Source organism: Lynx rufus, unplaced genomic scaffold (genome assembly GCF_022079265.1).
Source record: "Lynx rufus isolate CCGP_SWC_20201006 ecotype Redwood Valley unplaced genomic scaffold, mLynRuf1.p SCAF_11, whole genome shotgun sequence".
Lineage (NCBI taxonomy): Eukaryota > Metazoa > Chordata > Mammalia > Carnivora > Felidae > Lynx > Lynx rufus.
This window is the reverse complement of record NW_025814825.1, coordinates 59,508,553-59,533,221: the sequence shown is the minus strand read 5'-3', so window position 1 is coordinate 59,533,221 and position 24,669 is coordinate 59,508,553. Positions and strand designations below refer to the sequence as shown.

The following is a 24,669-nucleotide window of genomic DNA, read 5'->3' as shown; positions in this document are numbered from 1 at the left end:
AGCCTGGACCTTGGAGCCTGAGTCCCAGGTTGGAGCCCAGCCCTGCCTTTTACTGTCCCTCTTATCTTAGGGGCAATAACTACCTATCGCATAGGGTTGTGGTGGTTGAAAGGCACAGCGCACAGGGCTGCGCACATACCCCAGTGTGCTCGGTAACAGCGAACTCGTCCAAAGGTTTGTTCTTCATTAGCTGCGGTCCAAAGTGCCAGATCCACCAGCCAACAAGTTCGCCCAGATGAGGAACCTGAGCCTGGGTGAATGTCTAACAATCCCGCCGGGCACGGGGTGCGGCCAGGCCCTGTCTTCCAGCACCCTCTGTTCCCCACCTCCCTCCAGCTTTAGAGCAGGCGGTCACTGGACATCAACAGGGCGGGTGAGGAGAATGTGCCCCGGGGAACACGAGCACGAGTCTGGGAGCCGTTAGCCCGGTCTCTCCAAGGCACATGGGCCCATGACATGCTCAAGGCCACACAGGGTCTCCTCCAGCTGCCGGGATGGCTCTGGGTTGTGTGGACACAGCTCCTGGGGGAGGGGCCCGAGGAGCAGGACCCAGTTCCCAGCTCCGTCATGTCTCTCCAAGCTTGTGAGTCTAGACGCTTGATGTGGAAGGTGCTTGACCTCTTTTCCTGCCTAGTGGACATTTTGTAAGGCCTGTTCCATCACCAAGGTTCTGGCTGTGGTCACACAACTTTTCCCTTTTCTTGGTCAAATACTACCAGGGTGCGACAGCTCAGTCTTTCCAAGGGAGGGACGGTGTTACGAAAAGTCTAAGGGATGCCTTGTTTACCTTTTCCTCCACGGTTGTGTAACCTCTCCTCTGCCGGAGGTTGGGGAAAAGCATCAGGGAGTAGGGCAGGATGACACCAGGAGTGCCTCCCCGCCCAGGGCCCCAGAAGTGTTCCTGGACTGGGTTCCTGAGGTCTTCCTGCTAATATGGTCTCCTTCCACACCAGAACTCTGTTCCACCAACCACATTTCTCTGTAAGTGCGAGGGCATCACAAGCCACTTAGTAAATTCAAACCAACAGTGGAATGAATCTTTGCAGATCTAATTTCTGATATCAGAACGCTTTCCGCCACACGACCACGAGTAAACATTCCATTTCTAACATACGGCTAAAATGTGTAGTGGAATTTACTTCTCACTTTTGAAACCTACCCAAAGGGAATACAATCTCGGTACCTTGGCAGTGGGTATCGAGAACCTTTTCAAGAGTCCCAAAGAGTCATGGCAAGTAAATACGATATGTGATCCTAAACCAGATCCCGCACTGGGGGAAGAAATGTTATAAAGGACGGCACTGGGCTAATCATGTCAAGGCATTAACATCAATGCTAAGTTCCCTGAAGTTGATAACTGCATTGTGATTACATTAAAAGGTTCTTTCTGTTAGGAAATAAACACTGAAGCATTTAGGAGACAGGGTACATGATGTGTGCAACTTGCTTTCAGAGCGTTCAGGAAAAACTATGTGGGTACACAGTTATACCTACAGATGCAGATGATCAAACAAACAGCAGAAACTGAACAAAATAGGGTAAAGGGTATAGAAATATTCTTTATACTGTTCTTGCCATCTTGATTTGTTAGAAATTATTTTCAAATAGAATATTTTTTAGAATGCTTTTTACCTGTGACAAAACCAGAAAGCCCTGTTGACTTAATAATGTCACTTCTAGAAATTTCATGTGGGAAGATAATCTGGGATGAAGATAGAAGGAGGTACATTGAAGGAGGTCACCAAGACGCTACTTTCATATTGATAAAACACTGGAAATAAACCTAAAAGGCCAAGAACTGGGGACGTTTCTAGGAACTGGGCTGGAGGGGAGCAGACTGGTGGGTACCAAGGAGCTGGGCAGGGCTGAGATCCAAGGTAGCCCCCGTGGGTGCCTCGTGGCTGGTGAGATGTGGGCATGCCAACAGCTCTTTGGCTAGAGATGTTCTTGGAGGGGGTCAAGAGCTGACACAACACCCTGAGTCAGAGGTCCCTGCAGTGGTCCAGACAACAGATGACGGAGATCTCTGGCTGGTGCCTGTGGAGAGAAGCCCTTAGAGATGGGCTGGGTCTGAAAGTGCTACTGACGCAGTCGGGGCGGAGGGTCACGTGATGTTCAGAAGGCCCCCCAAGATTCCGGTTTGATCAGCCGCTAAAGGAACACAGGGTGGGGGCCCCCAGGGTTGGGTTTTAGCTCGAGCGTCAAACAGAGAGTCCGGTGTCTGGGTCACATCTGTTCAGGAGAGGGCTCAGGGCTAAAGGCAGGAATCAATTTAGGACGAGAGTGCTTATTTTCTGTTTTCTGTGTTTCCCTGTTTTCCATTTTCCACAGTGGGTGTATATTAATGTTGTCAGGATTTTTTAACATTATGTAGGCAATTACTGAATGAACCACCATGTGGGTCACGGGACAGCGGGCACCCAGAAGGTCCTCACCCCAGTGAAGGAGCGTGAAGGGGTCTTGTCCCCATCCCTACCCACAGTGCCCCGCGTTTCAGCCCCCACCCGGGCCAGCTGTTCAGGATGGTGGGGAGTTTGGGATGGAGGACGTGTAGGACACCTGGCCTGGCCAGCAGGGGTGTGGATGCACCCCGCTGGAGCACCCCCTTCCCAGGACCGGCCCTGCTGCCCCAGGCAGGGTGGTGGGGGCTCCTGGTACCCCCCACCCCCAACACAGCACCCCTGGGCACCAGCTCTGACCTGGGGGACCGCAGCACTCTGTGAAGCAGCTCCTGCGGGATTTTCCGGAGGTGGATCTGTGTCCCTACCAGAGGGACCAAGTTCATTTCCAGCCACTTCTCGCAGGCAGTGGTGAGCTGCTCTTCCTTGTACTGCGAAGGCAAGAAAAGCCAAGGATAGATAAAGCGATCCCTGAACTCTTGGCGCCCTCTGCTGGCCTGTGACGATGCTGCCTGGTGGTCTGACCACAGGACTTGCACACTGAAATCTCTGGGCTGAAGTCAGTCACGGATCATGGAAGGGCCTGCAGGGTGTACCCCAGATGGAGTGCTGAGGCTGGTGGGGGGCACATACCCTGACATCAAAGTCCAAAGGAAGTGGGAAGGTTCTCCCAGGGCCAGGGACCTTGGCAGGGTCTCAGTACGCTTTGCACGTCCTGGGGGCTACAGTCCTTCCCAGGCCAAGAGTGGCCGGAAAAGAAAATGTTGACCAGAATGCAAAGACACTGCCCACAGAGTGACTTTCTAGTTACTGATGGACGGTGGGGACACTTATTGTCTTTGACAAAATAGGCACTTAGCACGTTCTTAGCTGCCGTTACGAGAGCACTGGGACCAGCCGATCGTGAGTGAACCAGACGTCACGGTCAGACGGGCCTGTTTCACGGGGTGAGTGCCCATCCAGGTCAACGGTAGCCTCACAGAGGAAGGCAGGGGTCAGATGGCCTGGGGTTCGAGCCCAGCACTGCCACTTAGAAGCTGTCACCCTGATCAGGATGGATCAGGTGGCGTTCTCCTCTGAGAATGAGACCGTTAGATTACATCATTTATTCCTGATACTGACTGTCTGCTATTCTGGTGAGAAAGACTGTGCTCGTATTTTTTCCCCCTTAGTTTTTAAGTTTTTGTTTACATTTATTGTTGTTATTATTATTATTATTATTATTATTATTATTTGATTTTTGGCTTTAAAATGTCCTTTTGTTTTTTAATTTTTTAACACTTTATTTATTTATTTATTTATTTATTTATTTATTTATATTTTGAGAGAGTGAGCAAGGCGCAGAAAGAATCCCACACGGGGCAGAGAGAATGCGGAGCCCGAAGCAGGGCTCGAGCTCACCTGAAGTAGGGCTCGAACTCACGTACCAGGAGTTCGTGACCCGAGCCAAAGTCGGATGCTTAACCGACTGAGCCACCCAGGCACCCCTAAGATGTCCCTTCAAAATAAAATTCTTTTTTTTTTTTTTAATTTTTTTTTTCAACGTTTATTTATTTTTGGGACAGAGAGAGACAGAGCGTGAACGGGGGAGGGGCAGAGAGAGAGGGAGACACAGAATCGGAAACAGGCTCCAGGCTCCGAGCCATCAGCCCAGAGCCCGACGCGGGGCTCGAACTCACGGACCGCGAGATCGTGACCTGGCTGAAGTCGGACGCTCAACTGACCGCGCCACCCAGGCGCGCCCCTAAAATTCTTTTTCATAATTGTTTGGAGCTGGGCCCGGCGGGTAAAATCCTAGAGGCTGGGGTGCTCCCAAAAGTCCCCAGGTGCCGTATGCTCTGTCCAGGTTGTTCTCACCTTGCAGCCGGCCAGGTAAAAGCTCTTGATGGTGCTTGGCGTGAGTCCCTTCATCATCACGGCCACACACCTGCAGAGAGAGAAATGCTGTTCCTGGAGGGTCCCGAGGCTGCTTTCAGAGAAGGGGCAGCCCCAGAGGTTTCATTCAACTCCAGGATGCTGGGAGAGCTGGAAACCGAGTGTTTGCCAGAGGTGCGAGTCCTGCCGGCCACCAGGCATGGTGTTCTTTAGGTGCTGGCTCTTACCAGCGACAAACGGGAACAGCATTAGCTGGGCTTGGAGTTAAGGCACAGAAGTTAGTGTTCTAAGAGGCTGACGCCCTCACTCGTGCTCCCCCTTTCTCACGGTCAGACTCATCGGCCAGGCTGAACTGGAATGGCCAGGCTTCCCCAGACCAGGGGACACCAAGCAAGCCTGAAACATGCTCATACATGCATGCACGTGACAGCCCTGAGCCCAGCTGGGCCAGTGCGCATATCTGATGCACGAAATCAAGGAACCGTACCAGATGGAACCGGCACGCACACTCCGCATCCCCCGAAGGGGAATGGCTTCTGCTACGTGTGATTCAGACCAGGGCAGCCATCTGGGTGATTCTTCCCTTGGCTGGGAGCTCAGCCAAGATGACCTTTGAGGTCTTGTTCAGCACCTGGATTTGTGATGCTATCAGAGTGACCCACACGACATTTCTGTTCCCCTATACAAACACACCCACATGCACCCACGTACCACACACACACACACATATACACACACTGAGGCTTGTGCTGCCACATTGCGGCCAGATGTACCATCAGCCTCTTGAAGGCAGGTGACAGCCAGCCCAGCTGTGTGCCAGGCCAACCGGGATCTGACCTGTAAGACCTGGCCACGGCTATCTGGAGAATCTTGAGCAAGGTCCATATGCCCCCGTGCAATGACGGGTCTGGCTCATTATCCCCAAAGCCCTTGCTGCTCTGACCTTGAACCCAGTTGGGGTGGAGGAAGGAAAATGAAGAAGCTGTCATTCTTGGCTTAGCCCCCAATAGCCAGGGCTAGGGTTCCAAGAGTAAGATGGGCCCCCAATAGCCAGGGCTAGGGTTCCAAGGAAGCTGGGCCTGAGGTAGGGCAGCCAAGGCTGACAGACAGCAGCTGGAATCCCTGCTCCATGAGGGAGGCTGGCCTTCCGGCTTTGGGACCAGAGATATTAGAGCACCAGGAAAGAGCTGCTCAGAAGTGTCCTGAGCAAGGAAGCTGGGACTTAGCAGTTTTATGAAGGCTGTATGGCACGGAAGATGGGTGGTATATACAATACGAGGGAAATCTCAGCAAACCCCGGACTGCAGTCTAGACTGGACTCCTTAGTCAGCCCCAGACCCTACACAATCTGGCTGTACCTACACCTGCTGGTCTCCCACCTCCCGCCACCCACCGTCCAGGTCAGGCCATGCCGGCACGCTGGAGCACCTCTTCAAGACTCTGGTCCCCTCAGTGTGCCCTCGGTTGTCACGTCCAGGCCTCCGAGAGCCTGCATCCCTCAGTTCATGGGACGTCTGCATCCCTCATAAGGCTTCTTGATGCTCTTGATCGAGCATCTGGCCTGAGTCATTTCAGGTGCCCCAGAAATGAGACCCCTGCTCAAAAGCGTCTTTGGGGTTGAAGCTGGCTGTGTGGACTCTACGAAAGTGAATTGAAACCTGCAAGATCCTTGGGAGAGATCCTACCCCTGCCGTCTACAGAGCAGCTGATGTCCTCTCTTGTCTTGGATGGGAAGCTCATTCATCCATTCATTTCCTCAAAAGAGGATACTGAGGCGTAGAGCAGAACAAGCTTGGTGGACCATCCCTGCCCTAAATCCCCTCTCTATGTTGAATCCCAGAAGGTATTAGGAAATCAAAGACTATAAGACACCAGCTCGATGTCCGGGACATGACTGCAGGAGGCACACATCCCCGAAAAAGCCCAAGGGAAGGGACAGAATATTCTAGAAGAGTGAATCCCATCAGCAATTTTCCACTCGGTTCACCTACTCTTTCGTAAGTTACTGGAATGGAGCAGTATTACGGGATACGGAAAAGGGGGAGGTTCTAAGAACTGTTCTTGTTAATCACTGGGCCCCGTTTACTTGAAATTAATCACACATAACACAAAATGTTCCATCTGGGAATCCCTGTCCTTCATTCCACTTTACTCATTTCCTGTGCCCTGGAGACCGTAGGGCAAGAAGCTTCAGAGGGCAGGGCCCTTGCCCCTCTGGTCCTGGTGTCCTGGAGACGCCCAAGACGTCGTTCTTAAAGGAGCAGATGAGTGAACGAAGGTGACGGAATGAGCTGGCAGGTGACTGGCCCCAAGCAAACCTCACCTCACCAAATGCCATTGAAAGTCAGTGAACCCCTGAACGAGCAAGCGACACTACCTCCTCAGCAGAGCAAAGCCGAAAAGGACAGTGTTAGGGGTACAGGTTCCGAGACCCCTGGCCTCCTGCATGTTCTGGCGGCTCTACTGTGGTCTTGTGCAAGTTACTCACCTCGTGAGGCCTCAGTTTGCTTGTCTGTGAAGTGGACATAATGATATACCACCTCCCTGCAGGGAGGATAAAGTGAGGTCACCCTCGCCAAAAGCTGAGAACCATGTCTGACCGGGGCAAAGGCCCCACCTCCAAGCCCTTCGTGCTGACATCCCCTCACCCTGAACAAAGTCCCGCGAAGTACTCAGGATGAATGTAATGAGCCCCATTTCACATCTGAGAACACTGAGGCCCAGGGAGACCAAAGAGCGGCTTATGGCAGGGCTCAGCACAGGCCCTAGGCTGCTTCTGGCTTTGCGGAAAAAGTCTAATGAAAACTGGGAGCCTCTGAACGTCAGCCCCTAAGGCTGCATTGCACTCTTCTGCTTTCAGTACCCACACGTTCTCTTGGTGCCCATGAACCCAGGCCACCCTTGGCAGGATGAGCAGGCTTTCACATTCGATGTCCATCCACTGTGAACGCCCCCTGGTTTCCCCTGCTCGGCCCCCCTGACAGGCAGCCCAGGTGGGTCAGTGGGGTCTGAATCCCCAAGAGAAAGGCTGTGCCCCCAGTGGGCAGCGGGACTGGTGGGCAGCTGACTTTGATCGTTGCATTTTTCTCTCTTCTGAAAGATCTACCGTGACCGTGTGTAACATTTGTAAGAATAAAACTATTCCAGGGGCGTTTGGGTGGCTCAGTCAGTTAAGCGTCTGACTTCAGCTCAGGTCATGATCTCACATGACCCGCATCGGGCTCTGTGCGGACAGCTCAGAGCCTGGAGCCCGCTTCAGATTCTGTGTCTCCCTCTCTCTCTGCCCCTCCCCGCTAGCACTCTGTCTCTCAAAGATAAATAGATGGGGCGCCTGGGTGGCGCCGTCGGTTAAGCGTCCGACTTCAGCCAGGTCACGATCTCGCGGTCCGGGAGTTCGAGCCCCGCGTCAGGCTCTGGGCTGATGGCTCGGAGCCTGGAGCCTGTTTCTGATTCTGTGTCTCCCTCTCTCTCTGCCCCTCCCCCGTTCATGCTCTGTCTCTCTCTGTCCCAAAAATAAATAAACGTTGAAAAAAAAATTAAAAAAAAAAAAAAAGATAAATAGAAAACTTTAAGAAAAAGACTGGTTTTTTTTGAAGAATACTGAAAGAGACGGGTGGATTTGTGCCTCGGTCCCTCTGCAGACCCACAGCTCTGTGCCAGGAAACCCGGATGTTCTAGCCCGTGGACAGGGGCCATTCTATGAATGGGCCAGGGGGGCCCCCCTCTACCTTGCCCAGGGCTGGGCCTGGCCCGAGCCTTGCTATGTTTCCTTACCTTTGAAACAGGCTGCTGAACTGGAGAACGTGTGCGGAAGCCAGCACGGCCAGCACGTCGTTGACGTTCATCTCCACCTGGCTCAGGTAGAGGCTCTTCAGGGCCATGGCGAAGGCTGGGAGGCAGCATCCAAGAGAGAAAGCCGTCAGCCCGGGGCTCTGGACCCCGCGTCCCTCCCTTGCAGGTGCCCTCCTGGCTGGATGCTCAAGGGTCCCCTGGCTGTGTCGGCAGAGATGCCCTTAGAGGAAACGCACATGCTCGGACCTGAGCACAGCTACAGCCCGGGCTCCCAGCCTCCACCAAGGAAGATGAAGCCAAAGAAAAGTGAGCTCCTGCTGAAAGAATGCGATTTTTTTTTTCTAATATGAAATTTATTGTCAACTTGGCTTCCATACAACACCCAGGGCTCATCCCAACAGGTGCCCTCCTCAATGCCCATCACCCATCACCCACTTTCCCCTCCCCCCCTCCCCCCCTCAACCCTCAGTTTGTTCTCAGTATTTAAGAGTCTCTTATGGTTTGCCTCCCTCCCTCTCTGTAACTTTTTTTTTTCCCCTTCCCCTCCCCCATGGTCTTCTGTTAAGTTTCTCAGGATGCACATACAAGTGAAAACATGGTATCTGTCTTTCTCTGCCTGACTTATTTCACTTAGCATAATAAGTTCCATCCACATTGCTACAAAGGGCCAGATTTCATTCTTTCTCATTGCCAAGTAGTATTCCATTGTATATATAAACCACATCTTCTTTATCCATTTGTCAGTTGATGGACGTTTAGGCTCTTTCCATAGTTTGGCTATTGTTGAAAGTGCCGCTATAAACATTGGGGTACAAGTGCCCTATGCATCAGCACTCCTGTATCCCTTGGGGAAATTCCTAGCAGTGCTATTGCTGGGTCAGAGGGTGGATCTATTTTTAATTGTGTGAGGAACCTCCATACTGTTTTCCAGAGAGGCTGCACCAGTTTGCACTGAAAGAATGCTATTCTAAACCCATCCCGGGGTCTGCGCCTCAGGGGTTCTCTGCTAACCTGGGCTCCATGGCCTGTGCAGGGAGGTGACTGCCCAAATACGTACAGAATGCTGTGTGTGCGTGGCTGTGCTTTCTTCCTCAGGAAAATCTTGTCCTCAGAGTCTGGGCTCTCCCAAAAAGTTAAGGATGCCTGGAGGGGCACCTGGGTGGCTCAGTTGGTTGAGTGTTCGACTTCAGCTCAGGTCATCATCTCACGGTCTGTGAGTTCGAGCCCCGCGTCAGGCTCTGTGCTGATGGCTTGGAGCCTGGAGCCTGCTTCAGATTCTCTGTCTCCCCCTCTCTGTGCCCCTCCCCACTTGTCCTCTGTTTCTCTGTCTCTCAAAAATAAATAAATGTAAAAAAAAAATTAAAAAAAAAAAAAGGATGCCTGGAAAGAGCCCGGATATTTTCATATCTAAGAACTAAGGTCCGGGGACCAGGGAGCAGAGGGACTGGGCTATTCCAAATTTTCCCTGATCCCAGTCAGCACTGTGTGGGAGCCAATGCACTCTGAGGACAACTGGTCTACACGGTGCTTCTGCGGATGGCTTCCCGACCTGCACATTTGCAGACCATGACAGCATGTGACAGCACACGTGCTTCACTAAGACTGAAGTCCATTTCCAGGTGGCCAGGGTGCAGTGGGAGAGGGTGAGCTCTCTGCTGCTGGCAGCCAGCCAGGGATGGGAGTTGGTGGGAAGGGGCACACAAAGTGCTCCCTGAGGGAGGACAGACCTGAGCCTCCCTGCCTTTGGGTCTAATGAGCCTGCGACTTCCTTTCTCCTCTGCACCCTCCACACCTCTTTTCCAGGGATGAGCACCTCTCTTTAGCTGCACTCCACCGTCTCTGCTCTGCTCAGCTAGTTTTAATCAGGAAGTACTGAACACTGCCACTCATCTGTGGTTCTGTTGTTTGTTTTTAAAGCCGGGAGGGCCGTTTGTTCAATGGCATTCTTAGCCTAAGACGACAGGGGTACATTACCAACTTTAGTGACCACGGGGTCATTGATCTTCAAGGAAATGATCATCTTCTTCGTGGGGGGTCTTTCCTTGATCTTCCCAGGCAGCTGAGCTGGTAAAGGAAAAAGAAGAGTGATGTAGGGACCTGAGAGCTGCAGCAAATTGTGCCGGGTACAGGGGGAGGTCCCACGGCCCTTTTGCAACCATGACCTTGGCATTTAGCACACCAGGTTTTGTTCCTGTTTGCTGGTTTAGAAGATGTATTTCTGAAGTGATTATTTATTTAGAAATAGTGGAAGAAGTATAAGAAGTTGTAAAAATCGTTCAGAGTTCCCGTGCACTCGTCGGCTACCTTGCCCCCTGCTCTTAAACAGCCACTGTGACGGTCAAAGCTGGGAGACCGTTGCTCTCACTGCACGAGTTATTTTTTACTAGCTCCTCCCGAGCTCACTCTCTCTCCCTGCCTCCTCCCTTTCTCTCTTTAGTCTGGGAGCAGTTTGAGGGCAAGGGGTGGGCCCCTGTCATCTCTGAACCCAAGCACCCAGCCCAGACCTAGCACAAGATGGGATCACAGTGACCCCCTGCTAAAGAATGAGCATGGGAAGCAGGCACCCACCCAGTGGCTGCTGAAGCTTTGCCCCACGGGTGTCCAAAGAGAGGACCCCTGCCACCTAAGGCTTCCAGGAGGCAGGGGAGGGGCAGCCCGATTCACTGCCCGCCTCCCCCAGCCGCTCAGACTTATTCGAAGACGTGAGTTACAACACACGCCGCTCGCAGCTCTCCAGCGGCATCCCACACCCTTGGTACCAAGCTGAAGCCCCTCCAGTGGCCCCAAGACGACCAGTCTCCGGCTCAGTGGACCCCAAACCTGCCTCCTTGTGGCTTGTTCCACAGAAGAGTCGCGGGGCTCCATCCCTTCCCCATCGGGCACCCTCCTGCCTCCATATGTAACGTAGCACCCCACCCTCACCTTCCCCCCAAACTGGCTTTACTTTTCCTCCTAGACTCACTGTTACCACCACCTGCGATTACGTCATGTGCCTGCTGGTTTTTCACCCGCGGGGCCGGCACACCGGACGGTTTACTCGCCACTCCCTCCCCGGGACCCGACACAGTCTTGCCCACACGGGTCCCCAGTAAATGAGTGGATTCCATCCCCAGAATCCTAAGCCTAGTGAGCTCAAGGTTGTAGGTGATGAAAAATGACACGAGTCAGGATCCAAAAAAGGATGTCACGCTGTTCAACTACGAAGACCGCGGAGAGAAAGGGAGAATAAAGATCCATTTTCCTCAGACGTGCAAGGCCCTGTCGAGCCTCCCCTCACCACGCTCACGGCACCTGGCTCTGTTCAGGCTCTCATTTGGCAAATATTTATTGAGCCTTGTTCTCTTCTCTGAATCATTTTTCTCCAGGATTTCAGCACCGCCTCTCGCCTGCACGCTGCATTCTGCCCACCTCCACTGGGGGCACTGACTGGGATGGCTGCACGGGTGCTGGGCACCGACGAGGCACTCCGGAAGTGGCAGTTCGCATCATCATGGGTCATGCTATTTATTGGGCTTTATCGTCATTTTGGGTTGGCTTGTCTGTCCCCCAACCTCCTGACAGAGTTCCTAGGACCATGCTTAGGAGGGGTTAAGCACTTGACATTTGTTGAAGGAAGAAAGGAATATCATTGGCTGGGTCAGAGTCAGTGGAAGATAGAACTTCAACTTTCCCTCTGTTTTATGTAGAACCTCAAAATCGAATAGGAAAGTAATAGCTGAATCGTGTGCTTCTGAGGTTCTCTGAAACCAAGGTGGTTCCTTTTCAGGAAAAGAGCACTGTTTCTTCCTTGGGGTTCTTCCTAGAGAAGAAGCACGTCCTGCCAAAGCACAGCTAATCCGGGACTCTCGGTGGGACAAAAATGGGCAGCTGGGGGCGCCTGGGTGGCTCAGTCGGTTAAAGCGTCCGACTCTTGATTTTGGGTCGGGTCGTGATCTCGTGGTTCGTGAGGTTGAGCCCCGCATCAGGCTCTGCACTCACATGCTCTCTTTCTAAATAAAATTTTTTTTTTTTTAAAGTGAGCAGCTAGGACAGCTGTGTGTGGCCAGTACAGGGGTGCTCGCGGGGAGCTGCCTCTCCACACAGGCCACCACTCCAGGATGCAGTGCGGGTGTTCTCAGGAACCCAAAGCAGGGGTCATGAGACCAGCCATGCACTGTGAGATGCGTCCTGCTTTCCCAGGTGCACAAAGGCCGGTAGCCGTGTCCACTGAGCATCATGTGAACATGGTCCCCAGGGCCCGGTGCACATGCTGGTGCCTGGGAAGAGACCCCGGAAAGTTGTGACAGTCCGGGCAGTGGGGATTCATCTCTGCACCTTCCCTGACGCCCCCCAGTCAGGCCCAGCCTCTAGCAGGGGGCTTGTCTTCGCAGGGCCCAGTCTTGTCAGCGAGATCATTCTAGACGTATCAAAGACCACAGCATTAACAGTCATTCCATTTTCTCTTTCCAATTCTTTCTTTTTTTAAAGCTTATCTATTTTAGAGAAAGAGCCTAAGCAGGGGAGGGGCAGAGAGAGAGAGAGAGAGAGAGAGAGAGAGAGAGAGAGAATCCCAAGCAGGCTCCACACTGTCAGCACAGAGCCCCACACGGGGTTTGAACTCCCAGACCATGAGATCATGACCTGAGCGAAAGTCGGACACTTAACCGACAGAGCCACCCAGGCGTCCACGTTCTCTTGCTTCTCAATGCGCTCATGTCTGGGTCTCCGTGGTCTTTCCCCGGGTGCCTCGTGAGTGTTCTGACTCGGACACAGGGGACGCGGAAGGAGGACTCAGTCCCTTTCTCGAAGACACTGGGACAGACACTTGGGAAGAGTAGGGAAGATTGTGAGTGCGCGTGAGGGACGTCACCGTCCTGGGGGAATGCCCAGCCTGCTCTCAGCTCCCAGCTCTGCGAGGAAGGACTGAGTCAGAGGCCTCCTGGCCAGGCCCTCTCTCCAGGCTCAGGGTGCGGCAGCAGCTGGGGGCTCAGCCAGCCTGTCTGGCCGGAGAATAACAGAACTTCGCTGCCACATCCTGGAAGTGCAGTCCTGTCCTGACTGGCATGCTGGCTGCCTCTGGAAACCTTGAATTTTTCCATGGTCCCTGCTTATGAGTCGTCCTGAAGCGATGCCAAACTTTATCGCCCAAAGAAGGCAGTGCATCTGGAGAAGGACTTAGGGGACACAGAAGGGGAGCCTGGGGATTACGAGGGTTGAAAAGGACAAAAAGAAAGAAAGAAATGGCCTGAACACGTTATGGAATGACGTGAAGTTGGGAAAAGAGAAAGCAAAGGAAACATAACGTCGACGTACAACATGTAAACCTCTAACCAGCATATCGGGCCAGATGTGACAACTATGCCTTCCTTCCAGAAAACTCATCAGGAGACTCCACACCACCGTTTGTTCTTCTCAAAGAAGCAGGGAGAGTCTCCACCTCAGCTGGCCAGAACTGGGTTGTTATGAGAAAAATAACTGACATTCACTGAGTGCCCAATATATGCCAGGCATTGTTCTAGAATTTCACAGGTATTACCTTCTTCTCTAGGCTTCAAAGGAACATAGTGAGAACTATTTATTATTCCCATGTTATAGCCAGAGACTGAGGTTAAATCCTGTGATGAGGTCACACCACGGGCCTTGCTCTTATCTGCCAGAGTGGCCTTGGTCTCGAAACAGATGACCAAACTCAAAGCTGGGGAGCCTCAGACCAGAGGGCATTTGGGGCTCAGTGCTGGGTGCCAGGGAGAAAATACCTCGCAGAAGACTCTCCAGTTCCTTTGTGGGCCTCTTGGTGCTCTGGGCCAGCGCCATCAGGTAGAGCTTGCTCAAGGTCTCGGACTGGAAAAGCTGGGGCTGATGGAGTTCCCATCTGGAGCCCAGACATTCGAGAATCACGTCTGAGGAGAGAACACAGTGCTGAGTAAATGCTTCCACGGCGTCCCTACCAAGAGACGTGTCAATCCCCCCGCCTTCCATTCAGTCACAGTCACTGAGCAGATGGGCAGCGGCTTTGCTGGGCCCTCCAGGAAGAAAACAAAAAGGCAGCGTGGGCCTCGGGGCCCTCACTCCAGGGGGATATAATAAGCAGAATTACAAAGCAACACAAATAGATAAGTGGCTAAGAGCAGCTGACCAACAGTTGTAGGACTCCAGAGGGACATGTGCTTTCCTCTACTTGGGGAATTGGAAAGGCTTCATGGGGAAGGGACACTGGTTGGGATATTCTTGGGGGCCTCCCCATAACTTCCCATTACGGTATGTCTCACCCTTGGCACTGATCATATTTGGGGCCAGATAATTCTCTGCTGGGAGGCTGTCCGGTTCACTGTAGGTTATTTAACATCCCTGGCTTCTACCCACTGGGTGCCAGTAGCACCCTCCCCCGCCTAAGTTGTGACAACCCAAAATGTCTCCCGACATTGGCAAATATCCCCTGCGAAGCGATCTCACTACCCAGTCCCCTGTTGAAGCTACTGGGCATGGGTGCTTAATTTTCACCCACTTGAAAGGCGACAGCAAAGTGCAGCTCCAAGTCCCGTCACCAGGAGGCAGAGTCCTCATAAGCCTCCCTTGGAATGGGGACCACTGGAAAACCCCGCTACAGGGGTGGGACAAGATTATAAGGTAAAGGAGGCTTTTGCAAACTGTAGGGGGCTTTATGCAAGGGGCTTTATCTCATGCTTATAGTATAGGTGATTAAAAAGAGAAAGGCTTTGGGGCGCCTGGGTGGCTCAGTTGGTTGAGCGTCCGACTTCGGCTCAGGTCACGATCTCACGGCGCGTGAGTTCGAACCCCGCGTCGGGCTCTGTGCTGACGGCTCGGAGCCTGGCGCCTGCTTCGGGTTCTGTATCTCCCTCTCTCCCTGCCCCTCTCCTGCTCGCACTGTCTCTCTCTCAAAAATAAATAAACATTTCAAAACATTAAAAAAAATTAAAAAATTGAAAAAGAGAGAGACCTTGACGGGAGGACAGATGGGGGACCCAAGGGTACCCGGCCAGGTGAGGCATGAGAGGCTGTGGGCAGGAGGCCTCTGCAGGCTGGACTCCTGTTAGCACAGAGCTGGTGAAAGCTCAGGTCTAGACGGGACCTCGAGGGCCATGAGCCCCCATCGACTTGTTTCTTGACTTTGCCGTTATTTTGACTGTGTGAGCTTGGGCACCTGTTTCCTCTCCTGTCACTAACATTGTCACTCACCAACTTTATGGTATTGTTTTGTGCTGCGGTTCAGAACGTGGGCTCGCATCTCAAATCTTGGGTCACCTTGGGAAACGGTCTGGTGGTGCCGGGCTAGAAAGAATCCTACTCTGTTTTGGGTGATTTCAGGCAGGAGCAGACTTGTGGATAAAGCGTGTGCCCTCACCGGACACCCACTTTTGCTTTCACGATGGCCCACGCCTGGCAGGCGTCACAGTTCACCCCAGAACTCTTTTCTCTGAGCCAGGAGATGGCCCCAGACTACTCCTCAGGGCCTCAAGTCAACCAGAACCCAGAGGTGAGAAGAAATCGATTGGCCTGTCCTGGGGCAGGAGTCTGGCTCTGACCTCAGGCAGCTTTCGTGTGGGGTGGGCTTTATCTAAAAAAAACCAAAAACTCCTTTAAGGATCTGACCTGTCCAGGCCTGACGAGGCTCAGTGAGCCTTTTCCCAGCTGGACAGACCTAGCCTGGTTCTTGATTCTAAATCAGAAAAAGTCCTCTTGGACCCGTGCAAATGTGATGTCCAGGTCATGACTGGTTGGAGCTGAAAGGGACAGAGAAGAAAGAACTGTCCATCCTTGATGGAGTTTCTGTTTAGTCTACCGATCCAAAGCCTATTTATTTACACCGGCATGTCTGTCTCGACTGTGACCAATTAGCATATGAAAATATGTTTGCCAAGCCTGGTTTCACGCATCATTTCACGGTGCATTTGACAAATATTTACAGAGCCTATGTGACATTAGACAGTGTGCAATGGGCAGAAACTGAAACTCAGAGACCAGGAACCCGGCCTATGAGCGGGTTTCCTTCCGTAGAAACCACTTGGCCCTGAGCGCAGCAGAATTTTGATGGAGTCCACTGGCGACAAGCACTCACCTGCCTCCCTGCTTTGGACGGGCTTGTTCTTCGAGGTCTCAGAGAAAATTTTCTGAATTTGTGAAACGCATAACCTCAAGGGAAAAGGCAAACAAAAAATTCTGGAGTTAATACTGATGGTTTTCTCCAGCTGCAACATGTATCGTTCTAGTGTGAGTGTCCTCAAAGCACCTATTAATCTGTCTTATCATATCTTGCCCCTCGAGAGTTTCCTTAGGTCACCATTTGACTGCCGGTTTGGCAAACGATAAGCTTTGTCTGATGGCTGGCTCCGAATTTCGATTCCTGTTTTCAGTTTGCGGGGAGGCTTTACCACGAAGGTATCTGAGGTTATATCTGGTTGCCTGCATGACTCCTCTTTCGCTGAGGGTCTAAAATAATGTCCAGTAGCATAGAGTAGGTACTCAACAAATATCTGCTAGAGAAAGGGAGGGAGGGTTCTGGGCATTTCTGGGAAGTCACTTACCAATAACTTACCAAGTTACTTACCAATACTTCTGTTTAGGGGTCATGCATGCCCCAGTCTCAATGTGTCCAAAAACCAAACTCAGGTTTTACCCCAAACCAGCCCTGCTCCTTCTCCGGCAAATGGCACCACCAGCCTCCAGCTGTCCAGGCCCGCGTACTGAATGTTGTCACATCTGATCGCTTGCCTAGATCTGACAAATATCTTGTGAATTCATCCCTCTCTCTTTCCCCTTATTGCTGTGAGTTTCGCCCAAGCCACGATTATCACCCTGTAATCCCCGCCAGTCTCCAGTCTCCAGGGAGCTCCCCTCGGGTGTAGAGCTGAGGCCGCAGCCTGAGAACCACGTGAAACGCACATCGGCTCTTGCCTGTCTCCTACCGAGAATCCTTCAGTGTCTCTCCAGGGCTCTCGGGGAAAGCCCACGCTCCTCAGCATGGCTAAGAAGGCCAACCAGCCAAAGGGCACTTGATGACCGCATAGGGTCAGTGTCACTTTTGCCATGCTGTTTTTCCAATGGTTCCAAGAACCCTCGTGGGCCAGGGTTCACGGAGGGCACATGGGTGGGGGAACCTGTGTCCAGAATAATATTGACCACATGCTGCCCTTTCCAAGTGGGGAAGGTGGCTTCCGGTGACTCAGCCCCAGGAAGGCAGTGAGAGCTTGAGGTATTTATCCAACAGGAGTAGTGGACCTGACCCAAGCCAGGCTCGATCCTTCTGGTGGCTTTGGTCACACGTCTGGGAAGCGCTGGTCAAGGTCAGGGGTTCAGACTGTGGTCTCAAAGTGAGGCAACGGACTTTGGAAACTGTGGGCAATGCCCATGAGCTCACCTACTCTCACAGACATCACTGTCGTCGGCTGAGCCAGACAACAGAAGTAACCACATTGCCTTTGCCTGGTGTCATGGGTGCTTGCCAAGGTATACCATTTACCCTGTGGGCTCCGCAAATTTCAAGGGCTAGGTTGATTTTAGGACCATTGGAAAGTTAATGGAATAAATGGCATGAGTTGTCCTCGTCACCCTTTGGGACTAGACAGCCCGGGATGAAGTGGCACATGGAAATTCTGGAGACGCGCCATTACCCTGGGGACTCAGTTCCCCCAGTCGTGATGAAGAAATAAGAGAGGAAAAAGGGGAAATTCTCTATATATCTTATGGACATAAGGACTTCTTGCGGTGAACCACTCAAAGGGCTTTTGGCTTAATACTTGCAAAACTCCTGACGTCCTTCCCCTTGACTTTGAGTCTGGCCACGCGTCTTGCCTTGGTGTTAGTGTACGTGATGTAGCTGCAGGTCTGGAAAGCACTTGTGCACCTGGGCTTGCCTCTTGTCCTCTGTCATCACCAGCACGAGAACACGCCCAGGTGAGTCCACTGTCTCTCTGGAGGAGGTCGAGAGGCTCACGGAAAAGAGCCCGTCCGCCCATGTGAGCTGAGCCTAGGTCAGCTGACCGCCGGGTACATGAGTGATGAGCCTTCCCGGAGCGCCTCCTTGCCCCAGCTGGCCTCTGGACCCACTGCTTCCTCGCATCACCCAGGAGAGAGGCCCGCCGTGTCGCTTGTGTGAGGTAGGCATGGTGTCTTGCTTTGGGGAAGGTGGTACAAGGCAGAATGAAAAATGGGGCTGCTGGCTGGCAGAGCACAGGGCTGACACAACCCAGAATGAAATCACCAGGACCAGTAACCAAAACGGTTGCTCGGGCTATCGAGATAAAACTGCATTAATGGGTCATCTAGCACGTGCTAGAACCGTGCTAGGCCTGTTCAGTGCACCGTCTGACTTAACACCCAAGATAACTTTTCAAGGAAGATGCTGTGGTCACCATTTCACAGAGGAGGAAACAGGCTCAGAGAGGTTAAGCCACTGGCTGAAGGTCACACAGCTTAGTAAATGGAAGAGAAGGAATTCTAACCCTGTCTGATAGGCTGTTTCTCGTAGTCCTAAAACCCAGCAGCAACCGCCATCACCCTCAGGCTTCTGTGCCCTTGCCTCTCAGGCCACCACCTGAAGCTCAGCTCAGCGATCGCACAGACCAAGTTCTGGAGGCTTCTGCTCCTGCTGCCCGGCTGCCCTCGTCGGTTTTCAGGATCAGTTTGCTTATATTCCCAGACCCAGCTCCACTGCCTGCTTCCCCAGCCTGGCCTTGGCACTGAGGAACACAAGGCCCTGTGACTCTAAGACTTCTTCAAATGCCTACCCAAACAAAGTATGAAATAAATACAAAATAAGTTCAAGATAGCTGAAGCCTAACGCCAAACACAGCAACGCACAGCACTCGATTTTTCTAAGCCGGGGTCATCAGAGAAGCGAGGCACCAAACACAGATGGTTGTGATTTATCCAAGTGTGTGTAACGTATGGTCACCTGTGAGGGGCTGGGGTATTGGAGCAGGGCTGGCCGGGGGTTCTAGAAAGGGAGGATTTGGCCACTCGCTCGGCGAAGGTGGAACAAACAACTCTTCTGTCTGTGCCAGGTGCCGCCCAGGGGTACAGGCCACGCTCGGGAAGATTCGACCGTGTGCTCAGAAGGCAGGTACTGTCAGCCCAGGGAGGGTAGTGGCACACTTATGTCCAAAGCACCAGGGAAGCAAAGTATTCCCTCTGCAGTAGGGTCCAGCTCCATGTCCCAGGCCAGGCCGGAAAGAACTTGTCACATGGAGAAGTAATGCTCCCAGCCTGCTGTGAGAACACCTTGGGAACGAGGGAGGAGCCTCCTTCTCACACATGGGGAGCCAGGACCGGGTGGAAATGCCCATTCACGAGTTCGGGTCAGACCCGCAGCCAAGACTAGCTAAGTTTCCTTTGTCAACAGCCCCGTTGATAAACACAACAGAATCCTGTTAGGGTCCAAAGCTCCCAATATAAAAGAAAAATCTAGAAAAGAAAAAGAAAAAGGCCCGTCTCTCTCCATGCTTTTGTCACACCGACGGACCTCCTCCGAGGAAGTCGTCCGTCCTGAAGGATGGTCCCAACGGCAGCCCAGATAACCCAGCGACCCACCTGTGGGGCACTTCTCAGAAACGCAGTTCCCCCACAGGGCATTCCCGGCCATGCGCCTTCGATCTCCCTACCTGTCTGGGTTCTTCAGAGCCTCATCAAGGTCCACGCTCAAAGCCTTGCACCTCTGCGAAAGCCCCAGCAGGTCTCCGGAGAAGGGCTTTGAGGGAAAACGCCACCGGTTTGTTGAGCCAACCATCCGGCGTTCCAGCCGAGCTCTGCGCTGCTGTCGGAAGCAAAGGAAGGGAGAAAATCCTTTTTTAACCTCACCCACGCGCCAGGTTTTCCAAATTGTGCAGCAGAAGGGAAATCAAGACACGTGTGAAGACACTGGTCAACTTTCAAACGTGGCCAGGAGCCATCCTCTCCAGGCAAACATCGCATTCAGGAGACAGAGGATTTCCAGGTACCAAGTAATTTGGAATTTTAGAATCTAGGCCAGAAGGTGCCAGAGGCAACGGGGAGAGAGATGCTTTCTTTGCAGGCAGCTCTGAAGAACCCGCAAGCAAGGACAGGATGATGTGTCCAGAAACTTCCTTAAATGCCCATCCTCACGCGGGATTCTGAGAGGTTAACAAACTGAGGGGATCCTAGGTAGGGACTGCTTTTTATTGTGGCAAAATACACAAAACAGAACCTTCACCATTTTACGGCATACACCTCGGTAGCAGTTGGTCCGTTTACGAGGCCACGCGGCCCCCTCCCCCCGCTATCCAGTTCAGAACATGTGCATTCCCCCAAAAGGAAATCTCGTACCCATTAAGCCGTCACTCCTACTTCCCCTCCCCCAGCTGCTGGCAACCCTTCATCTGCTTTCTGCTTCTGTGGATCTGCTATTCTGAATATTTACATAAGTGGAATCATACACTATGTGGGCTTTTAGGCTTGGCTTCTTTCGTAGTGTTTTCAGTGTCGATCCCTGCTGTAGCAGGTGTCAGAATTTCACTCCCTGAATGGGAATAATATTCCGTCGTACGTAGAGACGTAGAGACTGCATTGTGTTTATCCATTCGTCACCTGATGGGCACTTGAGTTGTTTCCCCCTTTTGGTGACTGTGAACGATGCTGCTGTGACCATTTGTGTGCAAGTTTCCGTTTGAACACCTGTTTTCAATTCTTTTGGGTGTGTGCTCAGGAATGGACGGCTGGGCCACTGGGAAGAGACTTTTACTGAGACATTTCCTTGAGGTCCTAGGGCTTCAGCAGTTTCCTTTATTTAAAAGAATTTTTTTTAATGTTTATTCATTTTTGAGAGAGAGAGAGAGAGAGAGTGAGAGAGAGAGAGACAGAATCCGAAGCAGGCTCCAGGCTCTGAGCTGCCAGCACAGAGCCCGATGTGGGGCTTGAACTCACGAACCGCGAGATCGTGACCGGAACCGAAGTCGGACGCTTAACTGACTGAGCGACCCTCTCAGCAGTTTCCTTAGGGGAGCAGTAGAATATTTGGAATATAACCTTAGACGTGGTGGCTCAAAGAAACCTCGCCAGGAAAAGTGGACCACGAGGGACCCCCCAGGAACGGATACAGTTGTTCCTAAGCCACGCCAGTCACCAGCAGGGTGGGGGGTGGGGAGACCAGGGGCCATGGGATGGAGAGTTTCAGGTCAAATCTTGTTATCGCCACTAGCGGGTTGTATGGCCTTAAGGCAAGTCATTTAACCTTTGAGTCTCTTGGTTTTCATATGATGACGGTGACGGTGATGAAGTTAACACGGTCAGATGAAGTTTGGGAAGTACGCTCTAGTGCCTGGAAATGGTGGGCGATGGGACAGGGTGGAGTGGGGATCTACAGGCAGTAGTCCCGTGCAGCGTCAGACGGGAACAGCGGCCGGCTCGGGCAGCGGGCCTGCTGACAGCGGGGTCAGCCGGTAAAGCTGGGGGTCCTCGGTGGCGCGACCCATCCCCTTGTGGCAACGTTGGCGGCACAGCCGCGAGCAGATGCCTCCGCTGCTCCCCACCGCCGGCCCCCTTGGGAAATTCGTCTACTCACCGGATTCAGCATTTTCATGAGCGGTAGTGGCAATGACCCTCGGAGGTGCGGGGGGTGGGGGGGAAGAAACACCTGGGAGACAAAAGAGGTGAGGTTTCCATTTTCAAGAACTTTCCCAAGGGTCTCTTCTAAACAGGAGATTAACCCGGAGATTCTGTATTCTGCCACAAGAGTAATCACGGGGAAACTTGGAGAGTGGGTTATTCAGCAAATCAAGAGAAGAATCTCAGACTTTTTAAAGGCCACCAGGAGACTGACAAAGTTCTGCCGCTGTGCTGGCAACGTGGCTCCAATAAGGCCAAAGGGGAGAGAACCCACCATTCTTCGCCCTTAACTAAGGGATCGGAACCGAAGGAGGTCTGTAAGTAGGCTGGTCACAGAATTTGCTATTTGTGCTGGTCCCTCGGCTTCCAGGCCTTCCTGGACCCCCCCACCCCCGAAGCCCCTCCCTACCAAGCCCGGGCAGTGCCGGTCACTAGGGACCCCCTCCTTCTCTAACAGGGATGGAAAAGCACCAGCCATACTTACTGCTCTCAAGCCCCCTCGCCGCCACGGGTGTGTTTACCGGAGAAGCTTGTGGAACAGAGACACTTTCATTGCACCGGTCTCTGAACTACAGGCTTGCTGCGGGCCGTTCACCTTCCGACTCTGAATCCCGAGAGCGCTCATGACATCTGGGGCTCACCCTTCTCTTCTTAGGGGCCAAGGTGCTTTGGCGGGGAGAGCTTGCCCTTTTCCGGGTCGTGGGCGCCATGGCAACGTCAGGGAAGGTTCCGAGCACTTCCTGTTCCAGGCCTGGTTGAGCACAGCTGGGGGCTGTGGGGGTGGTGCTCACCGAGGGGCTCTGGGAAGGGTGGCAGGTCCCAGGCCATGCTCCTCAGGGGAGCGGAGCTGTCCCTGTTTCCACGTCTCTTTACAGCAGCCGGGGTAACCCGGAAGATCCGCTAAGAGGGCCTCTGTGAAGAGTCCACCCCCAACTCCTCAGGTCTGGGGTGCTCTGTTTTCTAGCTCGAGTGTCCAGGAGTGTTTTGACAAAAATATTTAAATAACAAGTGGAGAGTCTGGGGGTGCCTGGGAGGGCTCAGTCAGTTGAGCGTCTGACTCCTGGTCTCGGCTCAGGTCATGAGCTCGCGGTTCGTGGGTTCGAGCCCCAAGTCGGGCTCCACGCTGACAGTATGGAGCCTGCTTGGGATTCTCTCTCTCCCTCTCTCTCTCCGCCCCTCCTGCCCTCGCATGCGCACACACTCTCTCTCTCCAGATAAATTTAAAAAATTGGAGAGTTTTACATTATTAAAACCATGCCCGATGATTTGTTTTGTTGATACATGATTTTTTTTAATGTTTTATTTATTTTTGAGAGAGGGAGAAGGAGGGGCAGAGAGGGGGACAGAGGATCCGAAGTGGGTTCCACACGGACACTAGGGAGCCCAATGCAGGGCTTGAACTCCTCATGAATCATGAGATCATGGCCTGAGCTGAAGTTGGACGCTCAACTGACTGAGCCACCCAGGTGACCCTCTTGATAGATGATTTTTAATCAGCTCTCTCCGACAACTAAGAACTGCCTAAAAGTCAGGGACAAAGTCAAGAGCTTTCATTCCGGGGGCCGTGGCAGAATCTTGCAGTGCACTCCGTGACCTCGTCTGCAAAGCCCAGGCCGGAAGCCAGGAGGTGGGGTGGCGGGGCCACATCCGTCATGCCTGGGAGTCTCGGTCCATCAAAGTCCTGGACCTCCACCCCAGGGCTCACAGATGATGACGGTGGAGGCAGTGCCCTTCGTAAGACCCAAGACCTGTTTCCTCCAGGGTCTTCATGTGCGGCCTTTCCTGAGTCATGCAAACTATAAAGTGAAACAGGAAAGTAACTGATCTGCCTACTTGTAACGGAGTTCTAGAACTATATAAAACTCTCCACAAATAGGAGGCACCTCTAAGTGTCCCTCCCTCCTCACCCTCAGATCTGTGATTCTACCTCCCCTGACACCCACATTCTGCTCGGGAGAGTAGTTGGTTTCTGTGGGGTGTTCTCCGGTGCCTTACCCACTCCTGTATCCCCACAGGACCCAGCAACCAAACTCAGCCCTTAGGAAGTGCTCAAAAGACATCTCTTGACTCGGTAAATGGATGTACCAGTCCCTACCCACTGCTCAGCCTATGCACATGGGTGAGCACTGTGTGTGTGTGTGTGTGTGTGTGTGTGTGTGTATACACACGTGTTCACGTATGCATGTGTGTATCTGTTTCTGTGTGGGTCACCATCTCATGTCAGCAGATATCTGTGCACAAGTGGACAGATTTCTGCTTTGCCGCTTCTCTCCCTTCACCCCAAACCTTTCTCAGCTACCTGTCCCTGGAATGTAGGTCCCACGTAAGGTTTCAGTGAAAGAGTTTGAAATACCTTGTCCTGGACCATCTTGTCCATCATGGGCAAGCCTAGAAACACCCTCCAGGCACCCCTTCTGGGGCACAGCTGGGAGCTGGCCCTTGGGCGCTCTCTAGTGGCCACTCTAGGGAAGTGTCCCAGAGTGCCATACTCCCCAGCGCCCCTAAGCAGGACCTGGCTTTGGTTGTGTCTATCACCCCCCACAGGCCTTCAGCTCATCTCCAAAGCCCTCTGCACATACAACCCCATAGAGCTCTGTCAAGCTGAGCTATTAGCCAAAGGCAAAGACAACTAATACAAAGAAATGGAAACAGCTCCCAGCAAGTTTCTCTGAAGGCCTCTTCCCGGTGGTGCCCCGTGTGCTGGGATATATGCCCCATGGGCCCAGCCAAGCCAGACACCCCAAGAGCAAAGGCCTTTGGGGGCTCAGACATCGAACCCCAAAGAGCACAGCTCTCAGCTAGAACCACCTCGTACCAAAATCTCCCATGCCCGGTACAGGGGGATTCTGGTGGCTTAGCCATTTTCTCGAACACCCCAGGGACAAGTTTCTCCCTAGCTTCCCAGGGAGCCCATTTCAGCCCCCTCCATCCAGTCACCCATGGTGGGGGGAAGTGGGGTACCCAGGAAAGAACATCCAATTCCGACTCTGGCTCTGGGACTAGTTGTGTGTGACCCCTGGACATGACCTTAACCTCCCTAAGTGGA

General features: G+C 52.7%; 1 protein-coding gene across 1 annotated transcript in view; it reads right to left on the bottom strand.

The window, feature by feature from the left end:
- The window catches only part of BTBD16 (BTB domain containing 16), a 44,648-nt gene extending 23,051 nt beyond the window's left edge, over nucleotides 1-21,597 (bottom strand). Inside the window, exons 1-8 of the mRNA XM_047072748.1 lie at nucleotides 21,580-21,597; nucleotides 19,664-19,812; nucleotides 16,123-16,196; nucleotides 13,802-13,945; nucleotides 10,041-10,130; nucleotides 8,049-8,163; nucleotides 4,257-4,326; nucleotides 2,700-2,830 (exon numbers count right to left, since the gene is read on the bottom strand). Of these exons, the coding sequence (XP_046928704.1) occupies nucleotides 2,700-2,830; nucleotides 4,257-4,326; nucleotides 8,049-8,163; nucleotides 10,041-10,130; nucleotides 13,802-13,945; nucleotides 16,123-16,196; nucleotides 19,664-19,812; nucleotides 21,580-21,597 (791 nt within the window). The remainder of the gene's footprint in view (nucleotides 1-2,699; nucleotides 2,831-4,256; nucleotides 4,327-8,048; nucleotides 8,164-10,040; nucleotides 10,131-13,801; nucleotides 13,946-16,122; nucleotides 16,197-19,663; nucleotides 19,813-21,579) is intronic.
- Between the last annotated feature and the right edge of the window lie 3,072 nt (nucleotides 21,598-24,669).